General features: G+C 41.2%; 1 protein-coding gene and 1 pseudogene across 3 annotated transcripts in view; one reads left to right on the plus strand and one right to left on the minus strand.

The window, feature by feature from the left end:
- The window catches only part of LGI1 (leucine rich glioma inactivated 1), a 39,645-nt gene extending 27,332 nt beyond the window's left edge, over positions 1-12,313 (plus strand). For 2 of the 3 annotated variants that reach the window (XM_043597011.1, XM_043597010.1), the window contains 4 exons: positions 4,302-4,373; positions 7,216-7,385; positions 7,662-7,826; positions 10,388-12,313. In XM_043597011.1, coding sequence (XP_043452946.1) covers positions 4,302-4,373; positions 7,216-7,385; positions 7,662-7,826; positions 10,388-11,223 — 1,243 coding nt within the window. In that variant the 3' untranslated portion in view covers positions 11,224-12,313. The remainder of the gene's footprint in view (positions 1-4,301; positions 4,374-7,215; positions 7,386-7,661; positions 7,827-10,387) is intronic. The other variant, XM_043597012.1, reaches the window with a different exon arrangement.
- A 10,736-nt stretch (positions 12,314-23,049) lies between these two features.
- Positions 23,050-24,869, minus strand: LOC122493545 (annotated as a pseudogene).
- Between the last annotated feature and the right edge of the window lie 838 nt (positions 24,870-25,707).

Genomic DNA, 25,707 nt, shown 5'->3' on the forward strand with positions numbered 1-25,707 from the left:
AAATTAAGTTGGTAAAAGGCACACTCCTGACAGTGAGGATGCTCAAATGGAAGCCCTCGTCCACTTGAGACAAAGCCAGCACCCAAACTACTACACTGATGTGGGTATGAAAGTGACAGCCAGTTTTACAAAAGACAGAGATCATATTTCAACCAGAGCAGCTATTAGGGAAAGGAGAATGATAATATGAAGCTGTTACTCGTGAAGCAGGGGGAAGATGGAGGGAAAGGAGAAACTGAGAACATTTAATGGATTGGATTTTCCATTTTGCTCTCCAGTAGCAAGACTCAATGTAGAGATGGAATCTGAAGAATCAAATGATCCTAACATCAAGTCTAAAAACTCTAACCCTAACCCTATCTCAATATCTCTAGCTGTTTCAGTAACCTAATAGGCATGAAATCTTCACCCTTTCTGCCTAAGGACCAAATGCTGAGCAGGCTTCCCGGAGCATCAGGGACTTGCTACTTTTTCTTCCTAGCAGCCCTGGCCCAGATCCCTCAGGAGCTCCCCACCCCACCCACCCACCTCCCAAGTCTCTCAGAGAATTGCCCATAAGCCCCAGACACCCATGATGGTTTTGGAAGCTCCAGGCCTTCCTCAAAGCTGAGTTTCAGCTGGTGCAAGGAAGCCAGAGGTGTAGCTCCAAATCTGGACTGACTGCAGTCCTAAATCTCCTCAGAGGATGAGGGCCTGAAGCCATGTGGGAATCTTGTGAGAAAAATGGGAGCTCCATCCGAAAACTGATCTCATGAAATAGTTGACATCATCTGACCATGACAGTTATTCACACTCCAGCCCAGTAACTTCAGAACTTTACAGATGAAGTAAAATAATTGGTTTAGAATGATTAAATCCTCACTGGACAGAACCATTACATACACATATACTAAGCAATGGGGTCTTTTTAAAACCTCAACTTTATCCTTTGTTTCTTCTGAATTTAGAATTTAGAATAACAATACATGCTCGATGATAAAAACTCTTACAATCCAGATGTTTACATAGCAAAAGTAAAAGATTCTGAGTGTAAATGATTATATCTTTTTCCAGACCTTTATGGATCGTTAGACACATATCCTCCCTCCCCAAGTGGGATTATCTTCTACGTACTATTCTCCAATTTCCCTGCTTTTTGTTTTCCTTTAGGCATAATCTCATGTCAAATAATAGAGATCTACCTCATATTTTAAAATCTCCCGCAAAATATTCCATGTTAACTACACACAATCCTTACTGATGGACATGCAGGTTGTTTCCAATTCTTTTCTACTCTAGATAATTCTAGATTAACTATCTTTCCCCAGTTGTGCAGTGGGTATCAACATAATTCCAATTCTCTTTACTTGGCAAATTGGAAAATACTCTTAACTGGCCAGCTAAGAAATGTGTGGAGGCATTTCATATTTCTCTTCTTCACCTTGCAGACTCTTCTGATCTCCTGTGTGCCCTGTGCATCCTTCACCATGTGCCCATCAGCCTGCACTGGCTGCTTTATATCAGGGCCCGGTTACATTTGTTTTGCAGAATAATTCCCAGGCTTTGTCAGCTTTGCTTTCCTAAGACATTCTCTGCTCCATTCCCTCTTGCAGCTTTCTTCTTATGCAAATGTGAACCCTGTCACTGAGGCCTCCCAAAGGCTTCAGGGAAGCTGTCTGAACTCCAATTCCTGGGCCTCTGGCATCTGGAAGCCTTCCTCTCATTTCTGAGTCTTCCACTTATTTCTGCCTCTTTTAGGATTCCAGGCAGACTTCTCATGCCTCCCTGTCACCAAACCTAGGCATGAAGCTCCATCCTATCTCCTTCAGAAATGGTCCACTGTGAGTCAGTATTTCACTGAATTTTGGCAGTGGAACAGGGAAAGAGTCACACTGAGTGCAGTAAATCCATCCATCACTTATGCCTTTGGCACCTCTTATGCTGTCCCACCCTCTGGTCCCCAGAGTGAGAGCCTCTCTGTCACAAGAAGTCCTCAAGAGGCACAAAGCCTTATTCTACAGCCCATCAGGTCAACCTGCCTTCATCGGCCCCATCCCCCAACTCTGTTGAATTAAAAGTCCTCCATCTTGTCATGGAAAAATGATGTGTCTCTACCCCAGAAGCCTGTAGCTCCAAGTCTGTGTCTTACCAGCTGCTTCTGTGGTTGCTTTCACCTTGGGTATGTGAGGCCTAGAGCTCTATGCATCCTTTGGGCAGGAAGTGGAACTCCCAGATTTGTTCACTGTTTAGAAGAACTGCCTTGGAAATGAAATGGAATGGAATCAAATGGAATGAAATGAAATGAATTGAATTGAAATAAAATAAAATAATAAAATAAAATAAATAAATAAAAGAAAATAAAAGAAATAAAATAAAATAATTGCTTTGGGCAGCAATACAAACAGGGTATCTCTTCCTGGGCAACCCTAGTGGCAGTAGTAATTCAGGACTTGTCTGTTTCTTCATTTCACGTCCACTGTCTTATGATCCTCCAACCTTGTGCCCTGCAGCCAGGTGTAGTTTGTGCTGGTTTCACCCATGTAGGAGTTAGCATGATAACTTAAAGACACATCGTGCCAGAAAATAAATTGAGACACATAACTCGGGAATGACTCTGGACTTGTCCAAGACACTAGGAAATCTCTTCATTCAAGAGAATTCAGAAAGGTGAATTATGGAGACATTCTCTTGAAAAGTCTTCTTTAGCAACATTTTATTAATACTAAATAGGTGGACAGTCATGGTAGTTTTTTCGTGTGGTCAGTTTTCTAAATGCTGTTTCCTGAGCAGTGTACACACAGAAACCCTTCTCCTTTGTTTCCTCTCCCCACCTCCCTGCTGCCCTTTGTTGAGAGTAGACCAGATGCCAGGTGCCTTCCTGAGTTATCCCATTTACTTTTTCTAACAATCTTATGACATGAGGTATTAACTTCCCCCTAAAAATGAAAAAACTGAGTCTTGAGGAAGATTTATAAAGTCGCACAGCCAGGAAAGAATGGAGTCAAGATTCAAACCAAGCTCAGAATGACTCCAAAGCTGTGCCCTTCTTTATATAATGGACTGTCATTGAGACTGGAACATTCTGATTCAGTTCCCATTCTTACGTTCCAAGGTCCATTGAAAAGAGTTTTCCAATCTAGTAGTAATTTCTAAAACTCAGGAAAACAACATAATTAACTTAAAAATAGGTTTTAAAAGTCTTGAATGTTTGCACTTGAGAAATCTCATAGTAATAGAGCAGGTGGAAGACAAGAAGAGTTTTGAGTGTGTTTTAAATGGAATTTGAGTGAATTTTCAAGGACTTTGGAGGCCAAACACATAAGCTCTTTTTATTTCATTTAATTAAAATTTTTTTAATTTTTTAAATTGTTTTTAATAGTTTTGTGGAATAAAAACAATCATAAGAAAAGTATATAACATGTATATATACAATGCTGGTTAAAAATAAAAAATTACCAGTACCTATATTCCTTTCTATCATGCAAGGCTCACTCCTTGTTATATCCACACTTCTGTAGTATGGACACATTTCTCTTTTCTTGATAGTATCAGGACTATTTTCTACTCATTAGCTTTGATTAGAATCATTCTAGTGATTCATGAAAGAACAAATAGAGAAAAACAATTCCTGTGACAATAAGACAAGAACTGGAAGAAAAGGAAAGAGGAGATGATTAAAGAGGATGGATGGATGGATGGATATTTGTGAGAAAGCTGTTTCCTGAAGTCGAATGAATGTATGTAAAAAGGGAGTATATACTTTGGAAAGAAGAAAGGATATGCTGGCAGAGAGGTAAGTTAGACAGAGTCCTCAAACTCTAGAGCTATTGGCACTATCAGTTGTGGATTCAGTTGCTGTCTAGAGCACGTGAGGAAGAGAGAGGCAGGAGGAGGGGCAGCCTGAGTGTGAGGGGAAAAGGGCACTGTCAACCATTTAGTTAGTCATCATTTGGGACACATCCCCTAGACTGAATGTCCAAGAGTATGAATCTCATATTCTATTCTACATAGAAGGATCAATGCCCAGTATCATTTTATTGCTGGCATTGTGGGGGTTGTTTGTTAGTTTCTTTTTTTACCATGACACATAAAGTGCCATAAACACTGAGCAAGTGTTGAAGCAATGAGACCAAGAATTGAAAATACGATAGTAGGAAACTGAGTAGTATCTTAGAAGAAGGAGAAGAAAAGGTACTGCAAGTAATTTAGTGTAGTCGGGAAAGAATAAAAGGGACTTATAATTAAGTTTTATCATAAAATGCATTTATTTAGTTTATGACTATAGTTTACATCACTCTTTTTTTTTTTTTTTTTTCTTCCAGGAGCCTTGCAAACAACAACCTCCAGACACTCCCAAAAGATATTTTCAAAGGCCTGGATTCTTTAACGAATGTGTAAGAGGACCTAAGAAATCACTGATTAATTAATTCGCAGTTGTTAACAAAGAAGCCTGGTATTGAGGATTAGAATTCGTAACTGGCTTTAAAATTAAGTTAGAATTTTTAAATTTAAATTTTAAATTGGCTTAAATTTTAAATTTACTTGAACTAATGTTGGAGCCTTCTATGGTATTTCCCACTGGAAATTCTGAATATATGGTGCCCAGGCATTCCTTTGACAAAGTGTGTGTCCTCTGGGAGGCAGTGCTGATAAGGGACTTCGAGGGTGTGGGAAGAGGAGGCCCAGAGTGAAGTTTCAAGATGCCTTTTTTCACATGAGTTCCAGGAAATGGGGCTACAAAGGAAAAACATAAAGGAGTCTGGGAAACTGACCGAGTACAGATGAAAGGTTACACCCATGGGTTGGTCAATCAACAGAGAAATGGAACAGGAAGTGGGGGAAGGGAGGCAAGTTTGCCTTTTCTCTAGTTAGACTGAACAACAACTCTAGGCTTAATCCCCAGGAATTTGGCTTAAGCCCCAGGAAGGGAATGAACTTAATTATTTTTGACCCTTTTTCAAACAAAAGAGCTTTCAAACTTTGACTTTTAAGCTTCAGAGTGAAAGATCTTTGTAAGGAATTTGTATATTTTGCTGTAAGCAAAGCAAGTAATATATGCCTAATCCTCTCAAAAGCAATTTAGCTTCATTAAGTGCTTTCCAGACATTAGAAGGGTATTTAAATGTCATAAGATAGATACAGGAACAAATGAAAGAATATATGAAACCAAAAGATTTCTTCTTATCAATTCAGGTACTTTGCTATAGAATATACATTCAAACCAAATTTTCTCCAATGACAAAAGATCTAAGTCAAGTATTTTCTCCTAAACCTAGTATTTAACTTCAAATCAGTAAGCTAATGAAAAACTTTCTTTGTTCCTTGTGGTATTTCCCCAGCCCCTCCTCAATGCCTATTACCCCAACTCCTGAATGATGGTTTATTTCCAAGAGAGTGTCAGAATCAGGACACTTCCAAGAGAGTCTCGGACAGACCACAGTTATCCGTTTTGGTTTACAATCACCCAGAAAAACTGATACTCATTATTCTGGGTCAGAGTATTCTTGGGAGATGAAGTCAGTCTTGGGAATGTCTTAGAGGTTAGATGATATGCTATGACAGACTTGGGGATACAGCTTATTTGGGCACCATCCTTTGGCCCATCCTGGTGTCAGCCAACACTGCACACTAGAAACAAAACAAAACAAAACAAAAACCCAAAAAACAAACAACAACAAAAAAACCCACTTGAAATTGGCTCAACCTCTATGGAAATCCCATAATGGATTTGGCCTCTTGGGCCTACTCTGAGATGCCCAAATCAAGAATTATCTAAGAAGTACAAGGATCCTTGCCAAGTTGTCTTTTAGTGGATTTCTTGGTTTTCTTGAATGTATCCCTCCAAAAGCATTTTTAAATGCTTCAACATTTAAAAATTACTCATGTGCTGTGTGAACACTAGGCAATACCTATCTTAGGAATTCCGTGTGACCAAGAAGGGTTTTAGGAAGGACCTAGAATTTCCAAACAAAAGCAATGCAAATAAACAGAAAACTTGGTGAGTTGGGATCATATGTGGAAATTTGAACTACCCATGCTGTATAGTTTATTACAGACATGAGTTGTTGTATGTCTGAGTTAACTCTGCTGTGTCGAAGTCATTTCCTATTAAAATTCAATTTGTAGACCATAGAGTAGGATCAGAATGAATTACATCTGTGAGGAAGAAGAAAAGCAAATAGCTCCCTTGATTTAATTAAGTATGATATAATAAGCACTGTATTCTATCCTCTAGACCTGCGTTGTCCAATATGGTAGCCACACATGTGGTCACCAAACAGCATTCATAGTGTAACTGAGGAACAAAACTTTAAATTTTACTTAATTAAAAAAAAATTTTTGTTAATGTTTATTTATTTTTGAAGGAGAGAGACACACAGTGTGAGTGGGGTAGGGGCAGAGAGAGAGGGAGACACAGAATCTGAAGCAGGGTCCAGGCTCTGAGCTCTCAGCATAGAGCCTGAAGCAGGGCTAGAACGCACGAACCGCGAAATCATGATCTGAGCTAAAGCCGGACGCTTAACCAACAGCCACCCAGGCGCCCCTAAATTTTACTTAATTTTTTAAAAATTAAGCCAAAAACTAAATTTAAATGAGTTCAATTATGGGAAAATGTAATTATGTTTGGAACAACTTGGATGTGTGAAACTATTGTTTCCAGCTATAAATTTTATGAAATCTAAATCCATATCACACACTTCTGATGAAAATTTAGCATCCAAATTGAGATATACTCTAAGTGTAAAACACACTAGACTCCAAAGACTTACTATTTTTTAAAAATGTAAACTATCTCATTAATAATGTTTGTATTGACTACACATCTAAATAATATTTTGTGTGAAATACTAAGCAAAATATCATTTTAAAATAAATAAAATATATTGTTAAAATTAATTTCACCTATTTCCTGTTACCTTTTTAATGTGTTTATAGAAAATTTTAAATTATGTATAGAGTCCACACTATATTTCTATGGACACACAGCTCTAGACAGAGCTGCCTTTGATCCAAGAGGGACTAACTTCTGAGGTTCCATTGACTGGGTAGCAATGAAGGGTGCACTGTGGGAACTCTCTGAACTCAAAGTGAATTGTCAATCAGGTTTAAGGTAGATTATGGGGCACGATGTAAAGCCAGGTAAAGGCATTTTGCATGTGTTAATTGCTGAAGTAAAGTCATGCCTTTGGAGGTAGGACCCTCATACAGCAAAATCAGCTGAAATTTGTCTTTCAGGGACCTGAGAGGGAATTCATTTAATTGTGACTGTAAACTGAAGTGGCTGGTGGAATGGCTAGGCCACACCAATGCAACTGTTGAAGACATCTACTGCGAAGGCCCCCCAGAATACAAGAAACGCAAAATCAATAGTCTCTCCCCAAAGGATTTTGATTGCATCATTACAGGTAATGGATTCCAAATGATTCCACCTCATAAAGTTAAAATAAGGGCTACATTTTATGTGTGTGCAGGAATTGATATTTTTTATATCTTTAAAAACCAACTGACCGATTTAATTTTTAAAATACTATAAAGCATTAAAACTTTGTGTGTTTAAAAGCAAAGTAAAATTATCATTTTACTATTTCTCTTAAATAAATGTATTTCTTATGGACATTTGAGATCTAGCCAAGGAACAAGGCATTAGCACAGTTATTCATCATCATTTCCTGTTTTTGCAGAATTTGCAAAGTCTCAAGACCTGCCTTATCAATCACTGTCCATAGATACTTTTTCTTATATGAACGATGAGTATGTGGTCATTGCTCAGCCTTTTACTGGAAAGTGCATTTTCCTTGAATGGGACCATGTAGAAAAGACCTTCCGGAATTATGACAACATTACAGGTATGAAAAGCCTGATTGTATTTTGAATAGAAAGTTAAGCACGTTGAACCAAGGGGAACAGAAAAAGACAAGTGGTATAGGGGGATGCTTTGGGCAGGCTTAGAGTCATTTAAACCCCAACTGTACCATTTACTAAGTGACTTGGGGTTGTTCCCTAAACCTTAATTTCCTGACTTGGAAATGGGAATAATAATACCCAACTCACAGGGTTGTTGTTAAGATAATGCAATCATAAGATAATGTGATCACATATTCAAGGAACTTAGCACAGAACCTAGCCTAGTAAACACACAATACAAGGTGGATTATTTTTCCAGGAAAAATATTGGACTAGGAATCATGAGGTTTAATCCAGGTTCTGCCACAAACTAGCTGGGTGAACCACTCACCCTCACTGGGCCCTCCCTTTTTCTTAACTATAAAATAAGGATGTTACTTTAGATCATTGAATCTCAAGCTTTGTTGCACAAACATGACTCCTACAAAATGTTAATGTACTCCTAGTGACAGAAAGGGTTTTTGGTCCAATATATCTGTGAGCTATATCTCCCTCTTAGAGATTCATAATACACAGTAAAGACCCTGAGAAGTCTGGCAGTAAGGCAGGCTCTTTAAAGTGTTTTATGCATTTAATTTGACGTTGGAAACCACCTTTTTTCCCTGAAAACTTTTACTTAGGTGCCCTCTTAAGTTTTGTTCTCATTTCAACAACTTTACAATTTTTAAATAAGTGAGAATATGGGGCCTCTTCTGAAATAGCTTTAGCTTCTAACGTATTTAAATCTTAAACTTTTCCATAAACTTCTCCATAAACTTCTCCCACCTTTTTGGGTGGGAAGGGTCATAATTAGATTTTGTGGGTGGCCACAAGCCCCATCGCTCATAGGATCAAGACAGGTCTGGGGCTGGTTTGAGACTGAGGTGCCCAGATGAAGGAATCTTCTTCAAACTGAAGTTGTCCCAGAAACCTCCTTCTTTCTCAAGGTGGAAGGTCATGCTTCCCTTTCTCCCCAAAACCCCTCAGTTTTCCCATGGGCTATTGTGCAGCTCTGTGCAGTTTAGTTCAGGTTCTTCTCACCTGGAATAATTCATCATTATTCCAGATGAATCTTAAGATGAACACTTGAAAGAGAAATGAATCACACATTTGCAGACTTTCAGAGACCATCATCTCATCTAGAATGACGAATATATGCCAAATATGCAGTTACTATGACTTCCCTTACCCCAGACAGATATCGCTAATCAATCATGGTGCTCTTGCTTACAGAGTGCAGACAGGGCAACAGAATCCTTCTCAACATAATTTTCCAGGAAGTTTTCCAATCAATCAGTCGATACGGTACGTGGTTGAAATCTAGTGGACATCCCTGATCTGGTCCAAACTCTCATTGTATAGAAGAGAAAACTGAATTTTAGAGAAGTAAAGTGATTTTCCTGAAGTCATACAATCAGTTGAGCCCTTGAAAGGTCACAAATAGAATAATTTCACCTATTAGTACAGAGTTGATGCAGAATTTATTGCTTCAGAGCCTTTAAAGTTGCAGTTAGAAAAGGCGTGGGCCCAGATTTGCCCCACTCTCTTTGGATTTCTTAGAGCCAAGCTCCTACTAGTCAACCAGAATTTACGGATCAAACTCTCATCAAACTCTTACCAAAAGGATACTGAGCTGGTCCACTGATCCCATATTGTTTTCTGAGATTTCCCAAAATAACTTTTAGGAGTATCACCCATGACTGTACCCCTCTTCCATTTTTCTCAAAGATTCCTCTTTCTTCTCTTCTCTCCTGCCACCAAAGCTTCAGAAAAATTACAAGCGTCATCTTTTTCCTTTCTTAGGGAAAAATTATGTTACTTTTAGAGCAAGATTCAATTCACAATTAGAACAAACCAATTACAGTTAGAACCATGGGCTACCCAGATCACTGCTCAAGACTTTGTAGGATGGTCTAGAAACTTGTGGGATCCTAGCCCAAGTTGGAAGCCCTGGAATAGCTCACCTCCTCCCAGCTTGGGTTAAAAGCATAGAGACTCTGGTAGACCTGGGTTTGAATCCCAACTTTGCCTTCTCTTAGCAGCATTGAACCTCTCTGAGCTTCAATCTGCTCATCTGCAAAAGGGAGAATAATAATATTTATCTCTTAAGATTGTTGGGAATTTTTAATGAGATGATTTGGCAAAGCACATAGTTGGTGCTCAATAAATGGCAGTTTTCACTAGAATTACTATAACTCATAATATGTCAGGGAAAGCAATGCTGTCTTTCTGTAAGAAGTGAGAGGAGGAAACTCAGGCTGTAGCCATATGTCCTGAATGTCTAGTGCAGGTTGGATGTGACATGACAACTCAGGTGTTGGTAACAAGGCCTCATGAGGCACAAAGGCACAGAATGTCAGGATCCTGCTGCCATTGGGTCTTAGAGATTGGCCTTGCCTGTTCAACCAAGGAAATCTCTTATTTCAGGCTGATTTTGGTGGAAGTTGTATGGCCTCAGCCTGCATGTTTACATGCTGCAAAAGAGGATGGCCATCCAACTAATCTCTCATTTGTCTTTTCCCAGGCACGTCCACTGTAGTGTGCAAGCCTATAGTCATTGAAACTCAGCTCTATGTTATTGTGGCCCAGCTGTTTGGCGGCTCTCACATCTATAAGCGAGACAGTTTTGCAAATAAATTTATAAAAATCCAGGATATTGAAATTCTCAAAATCCGAAAACCCAATGACATTGAAACATTCAAGATTGAAAACAACTGGTACTTTGTTGTTGCTGACAGTTCAAAAGCTGGTTTTACTACCATTTATAAATGGAATGGAAATGGATTCTACTCCCATCAATCCTTACATGCGTGGTACAGGGACACTGATGTGGAATATCTAGAAATAGCCAGAACACCTCAGACACTCAGAACGCCTCATTTAATCCTGTCTAGTAGTTCCCAGCGTCCTGTAATTTATCAGTGGAACAAAGCAACACAATTATTCACTAACCAAACTGACATCCCTAACATGGAGGATGTATATGCTGTTAAGCACTTCTCAGTCAAAGGTGACGTGTACATTTGCTTGACAAGATTCATTGGTGATTCCAAAGTAATGAAATGGGGAGGATCCTCATTTCAGGATATTCAGAGGATGCCATCACGAGGATCCATGGTGTTCCAGCCTCTTCAGATAAATAACTATCAATATGCAATTCTTGGAAGTGATTATTCCTTTACTCAAGTGTATAACTGGGATGCAGAAAAAGCCAAATTTGTGAAATTTCAGGAATTAAATGTTCAAGCACCGAGATCATTCACGCATGTGTCCATTAATAAGCGTAATTTTCTTTTTGCTTCCAGTTTTAAGGGAAATACACAGATTTACAAACATGTCATAGTTGACTTAAGCGCATGACACACCAAATTCTGTGGCTGCCATCAGAAACTTTCTACAGTACATGATCCGGACGAACTCAATGCATGATGACTCTTCTTATCACACTTGCAAATGAATGCCTTTCAAACATTGAGACTGCTAGAACCAAGCACTACCAGTATCTCCATCCTTAACTGTCCAGTCCAGTGGTGTGGGAAGTTACCTTTTATAAGACAAATTGAATTGTGTAACTGTTCTTTGCAGTGAAGATGTGTAAATAAGTGTTTAATGGTATCTGTTACTCCAAAAAGAAATATTAATATGTACTTTTCCATTTATTTATTCATGTGTTCCAAAACAACTGCCAAATAAAATGTTTACATTTTCTTTCATATCTCAAAGGTAATTATTTACAATTATTTTATCCTTGGTGATGGATGCTAAGGAAATAGCTTTATACAATAGGGTTATATTTACATCAAGAACTTAGGGTGTGAATAATAAGTGATGATGAAACACTGATATTGATTACCCAAGATATAGGAACAGGTTTATCAGCTGATTTGGAACATTCAAGGGTGTTTCCAAAGGTCACGGCATTTAAGAACATTTTGTGGCGAAACGGTGATGAATTAAAAGCAGGGTAGAGAAATTTGCTTATTACAAGAAGACTGATTTAAAATAAAGAATCGTAAGACCCATCCTTTCCTATCTGATAGCTCTAGCTAAAAAAAAATTATTCAAAGAACCTATAGAAGAAACCAAACTCAAGAATCTGAATTTTAAAAACCCTATTTAGGGACTTTCTAAATGTCTGACTCTAGAATTATCTGAGAACTGATATAGATTGGTAAACCTTACAGTACTTGCCTCAAATTTACCCAATATGATGGCCTCTTAATCTGATCAAGGATGCTTCACTTCTAGACATCAGTTTGGATGTTACTGACATGCCACAGAGTGTCCAGGAGGCTCATATTTGATTTTCTAAATTCTTGCTCCTGGATCACATGGTTTGTTAGCACTTAGCACAGTGCCTGTTATAGGGTAGGCTCTCAAAAACTGCTTTCGAAGATGCATGTGTGTCCTCCTGTTATAATACAATAATAAACTTCGTAAGTCCCTTTGATCTATTCGGTCCTATTTATTGACTACCTATTAAGAACGGGGTGTTGTTCCTGTGGTGCTGGGGAGGAGAATTGAGGAGGAATAGGGCATGGTCCTTGCCCTTTGGGGCCTTAGACTAACCGGAGGGTTAGGACACAGAAACCTACAGAGTAAGCCCTGGGTGCCAATCATCATCTGAATATTCTGATTATAAAGATCATGGGAGTATCAAAGATGAGTTCCTAGAGGAAGTGGTCCTTGTTTGAAGTTAAAGGGGAGATATGGTTTCAAAAGGGGATCACGGCAGAGGAGCTGTTTCTGAAATGATTCCGTGTGAAAGAGCTTCCCCCAACTTATTGCTCCCCACACTCTTTTTCCAAATGAATGGGGAGCAGAGAGGGGTAGACATCAACCCCACTGCCAACACATATCTGGCAAACTTAATGGACCTAAGGTACACACAGTAGTTACACATTTTCCAGGAAGCGACACCTTGGGGCGTTATGCACAGGAACCAGATTTCTTTGCCACATGGGGAAGATATTAACTGACATTAGAATTATGGGGGGACAAGAAGTCTTACCCACTCCCGATCTGTACACAGGGAGACAGGCCTTTGAATGTCTTATTTTTTTCAGTTCCCTTTTCCTATAAGTAGCGTATATACTGTTGAAGAACACCTACTTTGTACAGACTGCGTTTAAGTCCCACCTTGCCATGTGCTGGCTTTGTCCACAGGCAAGTTACTTAAGTTCTCTGAGCCTCAGTTTCTTCATCTGTAAAGGGATAATAATGCTTACTGCAAGGACAGTGGAAGGATGAAATGAGATAATGTGCACTTGGTGGACTGAATTTTCCAAATATGGTGACAAAATTTCCCATCCTACATGTTCTGTGAGAACCTTGCCCTCACCCCATCAAGAGGTGGTACCTAATTCCCTTATCATTAAATCTGGGCAGGCTTGTAACCAATAGAATGTGGTGGAAATGATGCAGTTTGAATTTTGGGCCTAGATCACAAAAACAAGGAAGCTTCTGTCTTGTGAACTGGGACAATCGTTTCTGGAGCCCTGAGCTGCCACCTGCAGGATCCTACTAGGCTGAGGCCACCATTCTGAGAAAGTCAAGGCTTTGATCAACAGCTCTGGCTGAGGTCCCTCCTAACAGCCACATCAACCACCATCCTGTGAGCGAGGATGCCTCTGGGTGATTCAAGCCCCAAGCTGTTAAGTCACCACCAGCCATCCAGTCTTCCCAGCTGAGGCCCCAGACAAGCAGCTAAGACAAGGGACAAACCATCCGCATGGTACTGGATCCAAATTCCTCACCCACAGAATCTATGAGCATAATAAAATTGTTTATTTGAACATCTAAGTTTTGGGGTGATTTTTTTTATACTGCAGCAGTGATCAGAACAGCACATCAAGTACTTAACACAGACCCAGCACAAGTCAGCACTTACCAAGTGCTAGTTAATGGGCTCCACACCCGGAATGTTGCGTGCTTCGGGGTCATGCTCTACCTTATTACCTTAATGTAACCCACGGTCGTTTCGTTTTTAAAGTCTATCTCCTGTTTTCAATACATTGCCAGTGTTCTAACTGTGCCAGGCCCTCTGCTGAGTTCAGGGATGCAGAGATGAAAGACCTCGATTCTTCTCTGTTTTCATAGAAGCATTATTAGCAAACCGACTCTCGGATTTACCTGAAACCTGAGACCCGGAGCTGTGAAGCAAGCCAAGTGAGGCAGGCCACAATCCCGGCCTCTGGACACTCAATGCAGATCTTTCTTCATCACATGGTGCTACCTTTCAACACCTCACCCTCCAGTCTGAACCTGGGATTGCAGACAGGGATGAGGTGAGGAGTGAGAAGACTGACAGAAATTCAAGAAAGACTGAGGAGGACACATGGTAGGGTCCACTTTCACTGCAATTGGCCAGTCCTTTCTCAGAGTTGCTCTTTTCACCTGTACCCTTCATCTACCTTACACTGTATAACTCTGCCCCCTCTCCAGCCATAGATGATTGGACGTGAAGTGAACTCCTCATCCAGGGTTCAACCCGGATGCTGGGCTGGGCTCAGCCTGAACTGATCTAGTTCTCTCTCCTGGATATTTGGAATTAGGACAGCAGAAGCTGGGTCAATTAGCCACAGGCACTGGAATTGTAAAATGATCTTAAATCAGGTCCCCTCAAAGCAGAGGGATTTATTGGGGGAGTGCTCTCATGCTATACCTGTAAGGGAGTGAGACTAGGGCAGGGGAAGATGCCACACAAAGATGTCCTTTCAGGAGAAGTTAGCTTCAGCCTGACTCCACCACGGGGAACTCCAGAGTATGGACTGTAGCACACAGTGTGTCCTGCCTTGAGGCAAGGAGGACAGACGTTCATACCCCACCCCCCCACCTGATAGTCTTTGACCAAAAAGTATGGGGCATAACGTCTCGGACATCTCCAGCAATGAAAGTCCCTATTGGCTAAGGACAATTCTCAGAAAAGTATGCAGATGTAAGCTGATATAAACTGACACCCATGGCTGCTGCAGGATGGGTGCTTCAACCTAGTAAAGAGTGGTTGGGTGGGAACCAGTGAAAGATGCTACAGGGACAGTCACTGAGGTGCTAAAGACACCATTTTGGAGCAGCCATAAGGGCAGCAAAAGAGCAGAGGAAGCTGGTCTGAAAAGTGAGAAAAGAATGACATAGAAGGTCAGAGAGAAGGGGTGAGAAACTACCTAGTCTGAGGGGGAGAGGGAGGAAGAGCTAGGAGAGAGAGAAAGGAGAGGGAGAAAAGGTAAGAAAAAGAAGAGAGAGGGAGGTCTGGTGTCCCAAGTCAGGTCGCCTGAGAACCAGACTCCGAGAAGTACTGAGAATGTACACACATTTATCAGGTAGTACCCTTGAGATGACACCCGGCAGGGAGAAGAAAGGAGAATTTGGCAGAGAGCAGCTGTGCTGTGGTGCAGTTCCAATAAAAGTAGCACTGTAGGGAGCCAAGACGCTCCCTCTCAGGTGTCCCAAGTTGGAGCGAGGGCCCCACCAGGTCTTTACACCTCCATGTTGATTAGTTATTGGATATGGGCTGAAAGAACGAAAGGCTGTGTTTTAGCCACAGCAATCCCCAAAGAGGGGAGGAAGCAGAGGCTGTCTCTGGGAGTCCTCCCAGCAGCTGGAAAAGTAAGTCTTTTGTGTCTGAATAGGATCTGAGCAGCACAACACAGCATCCGCCACAAGGGGAAAGAGGGGGAGAGAGAGAGGGTGCGAGAGGGAAGCAGCCCAATTCCTAGGGATTGTCCATTTCCCGCAAATACCTCATTACATCCAATGGCACTCCCTGCCCCTGAATTCCTTGACGTACTTCAGTAGCCTTCTAGTAACAACCCCACCTCCGCCATCACCACACACACACATTTGGCTTTGTTCCAGATTAGTTTGACTGGGTTTCTGTACTTGCCACACAATTATCTTCACCTAAGTCAGAATGTTTAGGCACAGTTACTGAAATGTAAATACAATGCGGAGTACTAGATATTCCCATCTCTTTTTCCTCTGCTATTCAAACTGTGTGATTTCTATTCATCTATCTTCAAGTCCACTGACTCCTCTGTCATCTCTGACCTCAAATTTCTTTAAAAGGTAATATTACTTCAGCTAGATCAGACCTGCTCAACTTTTTAAAAATATTTTAATGTTTAAAAAATTTGAACCATGGAAATTTAAAAAATCTCCAGTGTATTTTAGGCCAATGTCTTTCCATTGTGTTGTGGACCAACATTTTTGGAAATTAGAATAAAAATGAATTACCAGAAAAATGATCAAATGCTTCATTATTGTGGTCACACTGCTGTAAGAGATTCTCAACATTTCCTTTCTTTTTTATTAAAAAAAATTTTTTTTTAACATTTATTCATTTTTCAGAGACAGAAAGAGACAGAGCATGAGCAGGGAAGGGGCAGAGAGAAAGAGACACATAATCCAAAGCAGGCTTCAGGCTCTGAGCCATCAGCACAGAGCCCGATGCAGGGCTTGAACTCATGAACTGCAAGATCATGACCTGAGCCGAAGTCAGAGGCTCAACTGACTCAGCCACCCAGGTGCCCCCTCAACATTTCCTTTCAAGTCCTGTACTCAATCCATCCCAATTTAATTCCAAACTCTTCCCAGCCTGGCACTAGATGTGGTCCTAGGACCACATCTGTAGGTATCTGAACTAGTCAATGAGAGCTAAACTCTCTCAACTCAGTTCTTTGTCGATTTTAGTGTGGGATATAGAGGCATTTATTTTTATTTTTTATTTTTTATTTTTTATTTTTTGAGAGAGAGTATGCCCTCAAGAGTTGGGGAGGGGCAGAGGGAGAGAGAGAGAGAGAGAGAGAGAGAGAGAGAGAGAGAGAGAATCTTAAGCAGGCTCTAGGCCCAGCTCAGAGCCCAATGCAGGGCTGATCTCATCACCGTGAGAACTTGACCTGAGCCAAAATCAAGAGTCAGAAGCTTAACTGTCTGAGCTACCCAAGTGCCTTGGCTATAGAAGCATTTTAACATGGTTGCTGTCATGGGTACAGTGCACCCAGGACCACCGCAGGCCTAGGAAGACCTACAGTGGTTCCTATAAAGTCCTAAAGGTGGAGTTCAAAATCTGGCCAGCTTCTCCTTCTACTCCTGCACCTCTGTTTCACCCACACTCCCTTTATGCTCACAATTTGCCACTCCCTGTTTAGCTGAGCACATAGTTGCTTCTGTGCCCATGCTACCCCAACTACCAACAATGGCATTTCCCAACTCTTCTACCTTTTGACATCTTAGTCCTCATCCAACCAGTTAGATGTGGATTCTCCTTTCTTAGCCCATGTCTTTTACCATGAGCAAGGCTCATAATTCATCCTGCCTTACATTATGGTTGGTTGTTGATCTATACATCTCTCCACAGGTTACACAGCCCTGCAGATCAGGACTATGTCTTAGGCATCTGTGATTCTTCTATGCCATCCTGCCCTCTAGCCCCTGGAATAGTCCTGCTTTGTAGAAACTCCATAAAGCTGGTAGAAATGAAATAGCTTTAAGCCTACCAGCTTCAGCCTCCCTGTTTTGCATATCTGAGAAGCGACCTCATCCCCTACAGCAAATTCCCAGTCTCACAAAGAATCCTGGCCATGGAAAACATAAGAGACTCTTAAATATAGAGAGCAAACTGAGGGTTGCTGGAGGGGTTGTGGGGGATGAAGGGAATGGGCTAAATGGGTAAGGGGCATTAAAGAAGACACCTGCTGGGATGAGCACTGGGTGTTATAGTAGGGGATGAATCACTGGATTCTATTCCTGAAATCATTATTGCACTATATGCTATTTAACTTAGATGTAAATTTAAACAAACAAACAAACAAACAAACAAATAAATAAATAATCCTGGCCATGGATTACCCCAAAAGAACACACGTGTACAGGCCCACTTTCCTAGGGGTAACTGGGGTGGTCTGGAAGGTAAAAGAAACACAATTTATTTCCTGAGTAAATCCTTATTCAAACAATTTATTTCCTGAGTAAATCCTTAGGCAAATCTACCTAAAACCTGATCCACAAAAATGAGGGACTGGAACTAATTTAATTAATCCATAGAGACCCAAAGAACACGAGGCTTGATATTAACACTTTCAGAAAGTCTATGCCCTTTGAAATTTTTATCCCCAAGAGGGATCCACGTCCATGGTCAGCACTACTCAGAGATGCCTCAAAGGGAGCATCTTCCCCAGCTGAAGCTTTTAACAATAATTCTCAGCAAAACTGTGTCCCAGAAATTAGTCCTTCCAACAGTGCCAGATCCCAGGACAACTGTCCTTTGTCCTTCATTCCCTTAACGCTGTCCACCCACACATATTTAACAGTTCTTTAAAAAACTTTAGGAATTTTAACATTTTAATTCAGTATTATGATTTATATTTTAACATTTTAATTTCATTATAATAATAGGTGGCACTTATTGAGTACTTACGATGAGCCAGGCACTATATTTTAAAAAAATTTTAACGTTTATTCATTTTCTGAGAGACAGAGAGAGACAGAGAATGAGTGGGGAAGGGACAGAGAGAGAGGGAGACACAGAATCTGAAGCAGGCTCCAGGATCTGAACTGACAGCACAGAGCCTGACGCACGGCTTGAACTCATGAACCGTGAGACCATGACCTGAGCCGAAGTTGGACGCTTAACCGACTGAGCCACCCAGGTACCCCTGAGCCAGGCACTATATTAAATGCTTTATCTGTACTGTCATTCCATCTTCTAGGATTCTGTAATAATAGCATTGTTTTACAAATGAGAGAGCTTAGTCTTAGAAAAGCTAAGTAACTTGCCCATATAGCCAGTTAAGAAGGAAAGTCAAGATTCATTTTGGATAGTATCCGTCAATGACATCATGGCATGCTATGAAGTGCTTAAAGACAAAACACATATTAAAAATTAAAAATTCAGGACTGTGTAAACTGCAGATAGACACCCCAATCAAGAACCTTGAATGTTCCAAGTAACCTAGGACTACTGATTGGTATTTATACCCATGGACACAACAAGCTCAATTGGATAGAAAACATTTATTGAACAGCTACTATATGCAAAGTGCTATGAAAAATGATATGAAGGAAACAAAATGAGCAAGAAGTTCTCCCTCCTTTTAAACAATGCACATGCCTCTGGAGTTTGTTTCTAAATGGCAGCATGTAAAAACAATAAAAGAGGCATCAGTAAGTTCTACAGTATCTAAAGGAGAAGTGAAACATGACCCACGTTTTCTGGCCTTTTGCCTGTAAATCTATCCTATTTGGTGACCAGAATATTCCTCTAGTTAGAGCCACAGACATAGTGATTAACAACATGTGTTTTAAATTTTTTTTTTCAATGTTTATTTATTTTTGGGGCAGAGAGAGACAGAGCATGAACGGGGCATGGGCAGAGAGAGAGGGAGACACAGAATCGGAAACAGGCTCCAGGCTCCGAGCCATCAGCCCAGAGCCCGACGCGGGGCTCGAACTCCTGGACCGCGAGATCGTGACCTGGCTGAAGTCGGACGCTTAACCGACTGCGCCACCCAGGCGCCCCACAACATGTGTTTTAGACTCAGGCAGATCCGCGTTTGCATCTCACTGTGGCTACTTACTAGTTCTATGACCTTAGACAAATTAATTAATCATCATTTCACCACCCAGGCTCCGATCCCTGAAGGCAAATAATGGTCAGGATTCTTTTGGTTATAAATTGCTGAAATCCAACTAAACTAGTTTAAATATGAAAATACATATAGCTTCAGAAACATTACCAGTTACTCAGGTGATACTTTCATAAATCTGTTTTTCTCTGACTCTATTGCTGACTTCTTTCTAAGCCAGTCTCTCCTTTCATGGCGGAGAGATACCCATCAGCAGCTCCAACATGACATCTTGCCAGTAGCCATGCCCAGTTGAAAGACAGTGTTCCTTTTCCAGTAGTTGTAGCAAAAGTTTGGGGCTGAGGCTCATTGGCCCAGTGCCCATCCCTGAAGCAATTGTTTTGGCTAAGGATAGAAGGCTCTGATTGGCCAAGCTTGGGTCATATGCCCACTGTTGGAACCTATGGGTGAGAACCATGTGCAATGACAGTGAGGTAAGGGTGATTCCCTAAAGTAAAACTGTAATGCTATTAAAAAGAAAGAAAAGATGCTGAACAGACAAAACAACAAAAGTCGTCAGCAGGAGGTGTGGTGTCTATCGAGAATCTGAGTTTAGAGAGCCAGAGTTCCCAGGGAAGAAGCTACACCCTTTGACGTTTCTAGAATCCCTTCACTAAAAGGTTTCAAAGAGTCCTTCCAGCTCTTATTTTGCAAAACTCGACAAAATATAATCTCCCATCTTTGTCTATTATTCATGATGATTCACTGTAACAATTTCTATATACATTTTTAAATGGTGTTCTCGCAAACATTCTGTTTTAAAATATTTAAACTGATATCCTCTGTTTCAGAATGATGTTTTCCCAAGTGAAGTCAGGCTGCCAATTCTGATTTAGTGGCCACCCATCCCTGGAAGATGAGATCAAGCATTCCTAGATCACTTTTTGTTCCCCTGGATGTGCTTCCGTTTCAGATCAATCTTCACCTGGCAAGGGCAGCTCTCTCCTTACTCTAATCACCTTGAGGTTGGCTTGAAGATTAACACCTTAGAGGCTCCCTACTGCTCAGGACTTTTCCTGACTTAGTTTTTCCACAGGTAACTAGCCATTAGCTGGAAATTATCATAGATCAATCTCTGCAGAGAAGAGAATGACATAAAACACTGACTTTTTGTTAATAACGGTTCCCTGACCTGGTTTTCCCCCAGAATCACCCAGAAAGCAAACTAACTACACAGGTTCCTGGGACCCCACCTCAGAGCCACTGAAAGTGAATCTTCAAAGAACAGGACTTAGGAATTTTTATTTTTAAACATTCCTTAGGTGATTGTGATGTTGCTAACCCATCACCAGTCTACTAACTGGGCCCCTGCTCTAAATAACCACATTGAACTGACCGTGGCATGTTGGGAACACCAAGCCTGTGGTTACAAAAGTTGGCCAAAAGCTGTAGAATGTACAAGCTTTAAAGATTTCCCGAAACCAAGACACCGAGTCTCCTTTGGCCTCGGTTTTTTCTATAAGATATTGGAACTGGGTCAGGTCAAACTAAAGGTCTTTCAGCTCTGAAAAATCTGTAACTTTCTGTTATAATGGGGGGTAGGGAATAGCTTGTAAGTTTGGAGATCTTGGCCCAATACAACTACCTTTATAGTTTTGTGACCTTGAGAAGTCACTTTCACTCCCTGGGTCACAATTTCTTTTCTTTAAAAATTGGTTGGAGTACATGAGTTATAATTCTAAGATAGCTGTAAGATAACAATTAAGCCTTAGATAATTCTCCAAAATAATCTGTTAATATGTATAATATGAACAAGCTGAGGTTGATCACAATTTCCTGTTGACTTGGGTTTGCTGGCTTAAGGGTCTATAAGCAGCATTTGGTATGTTGGTGTTTAATGGATATGACATTTCATTGCACCAAATGGGAATGGAATATTTTTAGCACAGAATCCGCTAAGTTTTAGTAAAGAGGGCTTGTTCTGTGAATGGAGTGTGAACAAGCAAAGATACTATTTTAAAAGACCAAATATAACCCCCCTCCCCATCACAGAATAGTCATATGTGTACATATTTTCACCACAGAGCTTGAAGAACTTACCCCTTTTTGTATTTTCTAAAAGGCAGTATTCCATCTACTTTAATAACTATGCTGGCTCACACACATTCCTCCTGTCTTTGCATGGCCTGCATACTTATGATTAGTAGGCTAGAAGGTGCCTGGGTGGCTTAGTCAGTTAAATGTTGGACTCTTGATTTCAGCTCAGGTCATGATCTCATGGCTGGTGGGGTCAAGCCTGATGCTGAGCTCTGCACACTAAACACATGGAGCCTGCTTTGGATTCTCTCCCTCTCTCTCTCTGTCCCTGCCCCTACTCACATGCACATGTGCATGTGCTCTCTCTCTCTCAAAATAAATAAATAAACCTTAAAAAAAAATAGGCTATCACACTCTGCACTGACAATGCAGAGTCAGCTTGGGATTCTCTCTCTCTCTCTCTCTCTCTCTCTCTCTCTCTCTCTCTCTCACACACACACACACACACACACACACATGCTCTGAGTCTCTCTCTCTCTCTCTCAAAACAAATAAACTTTAAAAAAAATTGTGCTAAAAATATTGTTAATGATTGAAGGCAATAATAATAGCTACCATTTATTGAACACTTACTATGTGCAGAACATATGCTATTTCATATGTATTTAGTCATTCAACCTTGCACCAATGTTATTATTCTCAGCATTTTCTTAAGAAAAAATGGAAGTTCAGAGAGGTACAGAAGCCTGCCCAAGGCATGTAGCTAACAGACAGCAGAACCAGGGTTCAAACCAGGTCTCTCTGCAATCAGAACCCTAGTGATTGACTTACATTGATGTACTTATACTGATTGTTATCAGTCAGGATAAGGTGGGTTATTTGGTCATACTTTGGTGGCACTCAAATACTACTGGCTTAAAACAATAAAGACTTATTTCTTGTTCACATTACTGACAGCACAGTTCCAAGTCATCACAATCTGCATACACGGATGCATGCATTGATGTGATAGCACCAAATGGGACATTACTACATCAGAGGGGAAAAGAGCCATGGCAAAGTATGCATGACTGCTACAACTGGTTTTGGAATTCTTTATCTGATTTTTAAAAACTATTTTCATTTTCCCCCACCCTTTTTTTTTTTTAATTTTACAACCATGCCTGGCTGGCTTGCTTTATTGGAGAAGGGCATGTGGAGTTAACAATGTGAAGATAGTTGGGACCTGAGGTCCAGAAGAACACCCTCCCCTCCCCATACATACAAACTGTCCCAAATAAAAAATAACCAACTATGGGAGAGCAGCTAAGACAGTGACTGAGGGTAGGGAAGGGAACATGGAACCCAAGGGTCACAGGAGAAACCATGCATGGGCTGGGAGGGCCCAGAGGCAGCCTCAATATGAGTAACGTGAGTGAGAGTCTCTCTACCTTCCACATAGGTCTATATAAATAGAAGTTGTTCACCTTCCCCTGTTCTCCCCTCTGCTCTGTGCTGCTCACTGTGGCCCCAGCTCCTCTGTTCACATGTGGGCAAAGGAAAGGGATGATGGGCAAATCATCACTGAATTGTGATCAGACCCACACATTCACCAGCTCTCGGATCTTTTGTGCATTACAGGATTCTTTATATGCTCACTGAGTGCCTGGGGGTCCTTCCGCATCTGTTCCAGGATGAGCTGCATGGTGGGGTCACTCATTATCTGCTGCACCTCTGGCATGTGGTGTCAGTTGTGCTGGGCCATCATACGGTGTTGGTAACTGTCCGCAGCCTCCTTACAGTTGGCATCCAGTTCTAAGGCTTTCTGGTAGACATCCACGGTTTTCCTGTAGTGCTTCATCTCTTCTAGGGCAGATGTTTTCCCTGTGAAACCCTTGATGGAGGTTGGCTCTAGCTGGACACATTCCTCACAGTCCCTGAGCACTAGCTGAGACTCCAGGAGTTTGGTGTAGCAGGCAGCTTGATTGCTGTACAATTTGGAATCCCTTGGGTTCCGTTTGATGGCTTCTGTATAATGCTTCACAGTCTGGGGATCCTCCCTTTCTGAAAACATTCATTGCCTTTGTTTTTCTCCTCTATAGGCCAGTCACCCTTGCTCCTTTCTCTGCTTGTTGGCATTTCTTTTCTTTTTTTTAATGTTTATTTATTTTTGAGGGAGAGAGAGAGAGAGAGAGAGAGAGAGAGAGAGAGAGAGAGAGTACGAGCAAGGGAGGGGCAGAGAGAGAGGGAGACACAGAATCAGAAGCAGGCTCCAGGCTCTGAGCTGTCAGCACAGAGCACAACACAGGGCTTGAACTCACAAACCGTGAGATCATGACCTGAGCCCAAGTCAGATGCTTAACTGACTGAGCCACCCCAGTACTCCTGCCTGTTGGCATTTCTTGAGCACATCTGGGGTTCAGTGCTCTGCCAAAGACTTGTTATAGAAATGGGTGGCATCCTTGTACTTTTCTTCTTTGAAGTAGGCATTGCCAACTCTAGCATAAGCTTTGGCAATCTGTCGATATTCTTCTTGATTTTCTCACTCCACTTTGATGGCCTTCTCACAAAGCTCTAGGCATTTACTGTAGTTGCCCTTCTTGAAGTACACAGATGCTTGATTGGTCATGTAAGTCCTGTTGGTGGGGTCCAGGTCCCTGGCTCTGTCGTAGTGCTTCAAGGCTGTATCAAAGTCTTTCTTCTTGTAGGACTCATTCCTCAACTCCTTCTCTTTCAGTGCCTGCTTCTTATTCCCTGGAAGATCTTCTTCCATTGGCTCTGGCTTGGTATCCTTTTTGGGAGGAGGTAATGGTGGAGGTATTGCACCTTCCTCCTCCTCATCCATACTGTCCCGATCAACTCCCAGGAGGACACTGAGAGTCTTCATGACCTGGGGATCTTGCAGTTTCGTGCCCAGGTCAGATGGCTTGTTTCACAGCTGCTCTATCATTTCCTGGTAGGTAGGATCAGTGAGCATTGTCTTTGTCCTGGGATCACTCTCCAACTTCTGATACAGATTGGATATGTTGAAAGGGTTCATGGAACCTCCTCTCTGCCACCTGGGCCTCCATATTCTGTAAGCCCTCTTTCAGCTGAGATTATTTGCTTCATGTTCTCAACCTTCTTTATAGGTTCACTTGGCTTCTTCAAATCGGTTTAAGAACTCAAGAGCTGCTGCTTTTCGTGAATAGCCCTTGCCTCCATCAGGCTTTAAGTCAATGGTTTTATAACCATCCTCATAAGCCTTCTGGCATAGGCCACTGAGCAATTGCTATAGAGCATGTGGTTCTGGGGATCTAACTTAATTGCTTTAGAGCAGCACTATAATGTATCATCAATGTTGCCAGCGCTCAGGGCCTTATTGCCCTTCTCTTTTAGCTTATTTACCTGCTCCATAGCCTGGTCCAGAACCGCACTGAATCGATTCTATCCACTTCACATTCCCAATTCTTAAGAACTATTTGCATTTAATACGTGGATAACTTTTTTAAAGGGAAGTTTTCCCAAAAATGGAGCTTAAAAGGGCCTAAGCTCCCCCCCACCCCACCTCAGCCATCTCTTGGAGATGTCACTGTTGGTTTGATGAAGATTTTACTGTCTTGTCCTCCTAATCTGAGTCCAGTATGCCCTGTAGTCATCAATGATATGAGCCAGATGGTCATGTTTATAATATTTACACTGGTGTAGGGGCAAAGTGCAGACCACTTTTATATACACACATCTGCCAAAAGGTTCTTCCATGACAAAGAAGAAAGGTTACATGGTAGGTGGATCCTCCCAGAAGTACTGCATTAGTGTGCTAAGAAGGGCCAGAGGGGCCAGCCCAAGATTCTGAGGAGGTCTACAATATACTATAAAATCTGGCAGGTATACTGGTTCCTGGTAACCCAGCACATTGGGCTATCTAAATCCAGTCTCCTTTATCTCCAGGATGCCTGATTTCACCTCCATCAGCATCTTTCCAAATCTTCTCCCTTTACTTTCAGTTTAAAAGGTCAACCTGATGCTGAGATTTGAGATTTCTGCAGTGCTCAGGTACTGCTTCAAGGATGCTATAACAGATGAATCATAATAATAATAACTATTATTATGCTACAAAAAGTGGCTTTGTGTTTAGAGGCCCCCAAATAGAAACTATCATAATATGCGGGGGCAAGGTCAAGAGATATCACCGTTGATAACAAATTGAATGAGTCAGGGCATATTTGATGAGCTCAGACATTTCCTGCACATATTTCAGGGCCTTTCCCAGAAATAACCCATTATC

Source organism: Prionailurus bengalensis, chromosome D2, assembly GCF_016509475.1.
Source record: "Prionailurus bengalensis isolate Pbe53 chromosome D2, Fcat_Pben_1.1_paternal_pri, whole genome shotgun sequence".
In the NCBI taxonomy this organism is placed as follows: domain Eukaryota; kingdom Metazoa; phylum Chordata; class Mammalia; order Carnivora; family Felidae; genus Prionailurus; species Prionailurus bengalensis.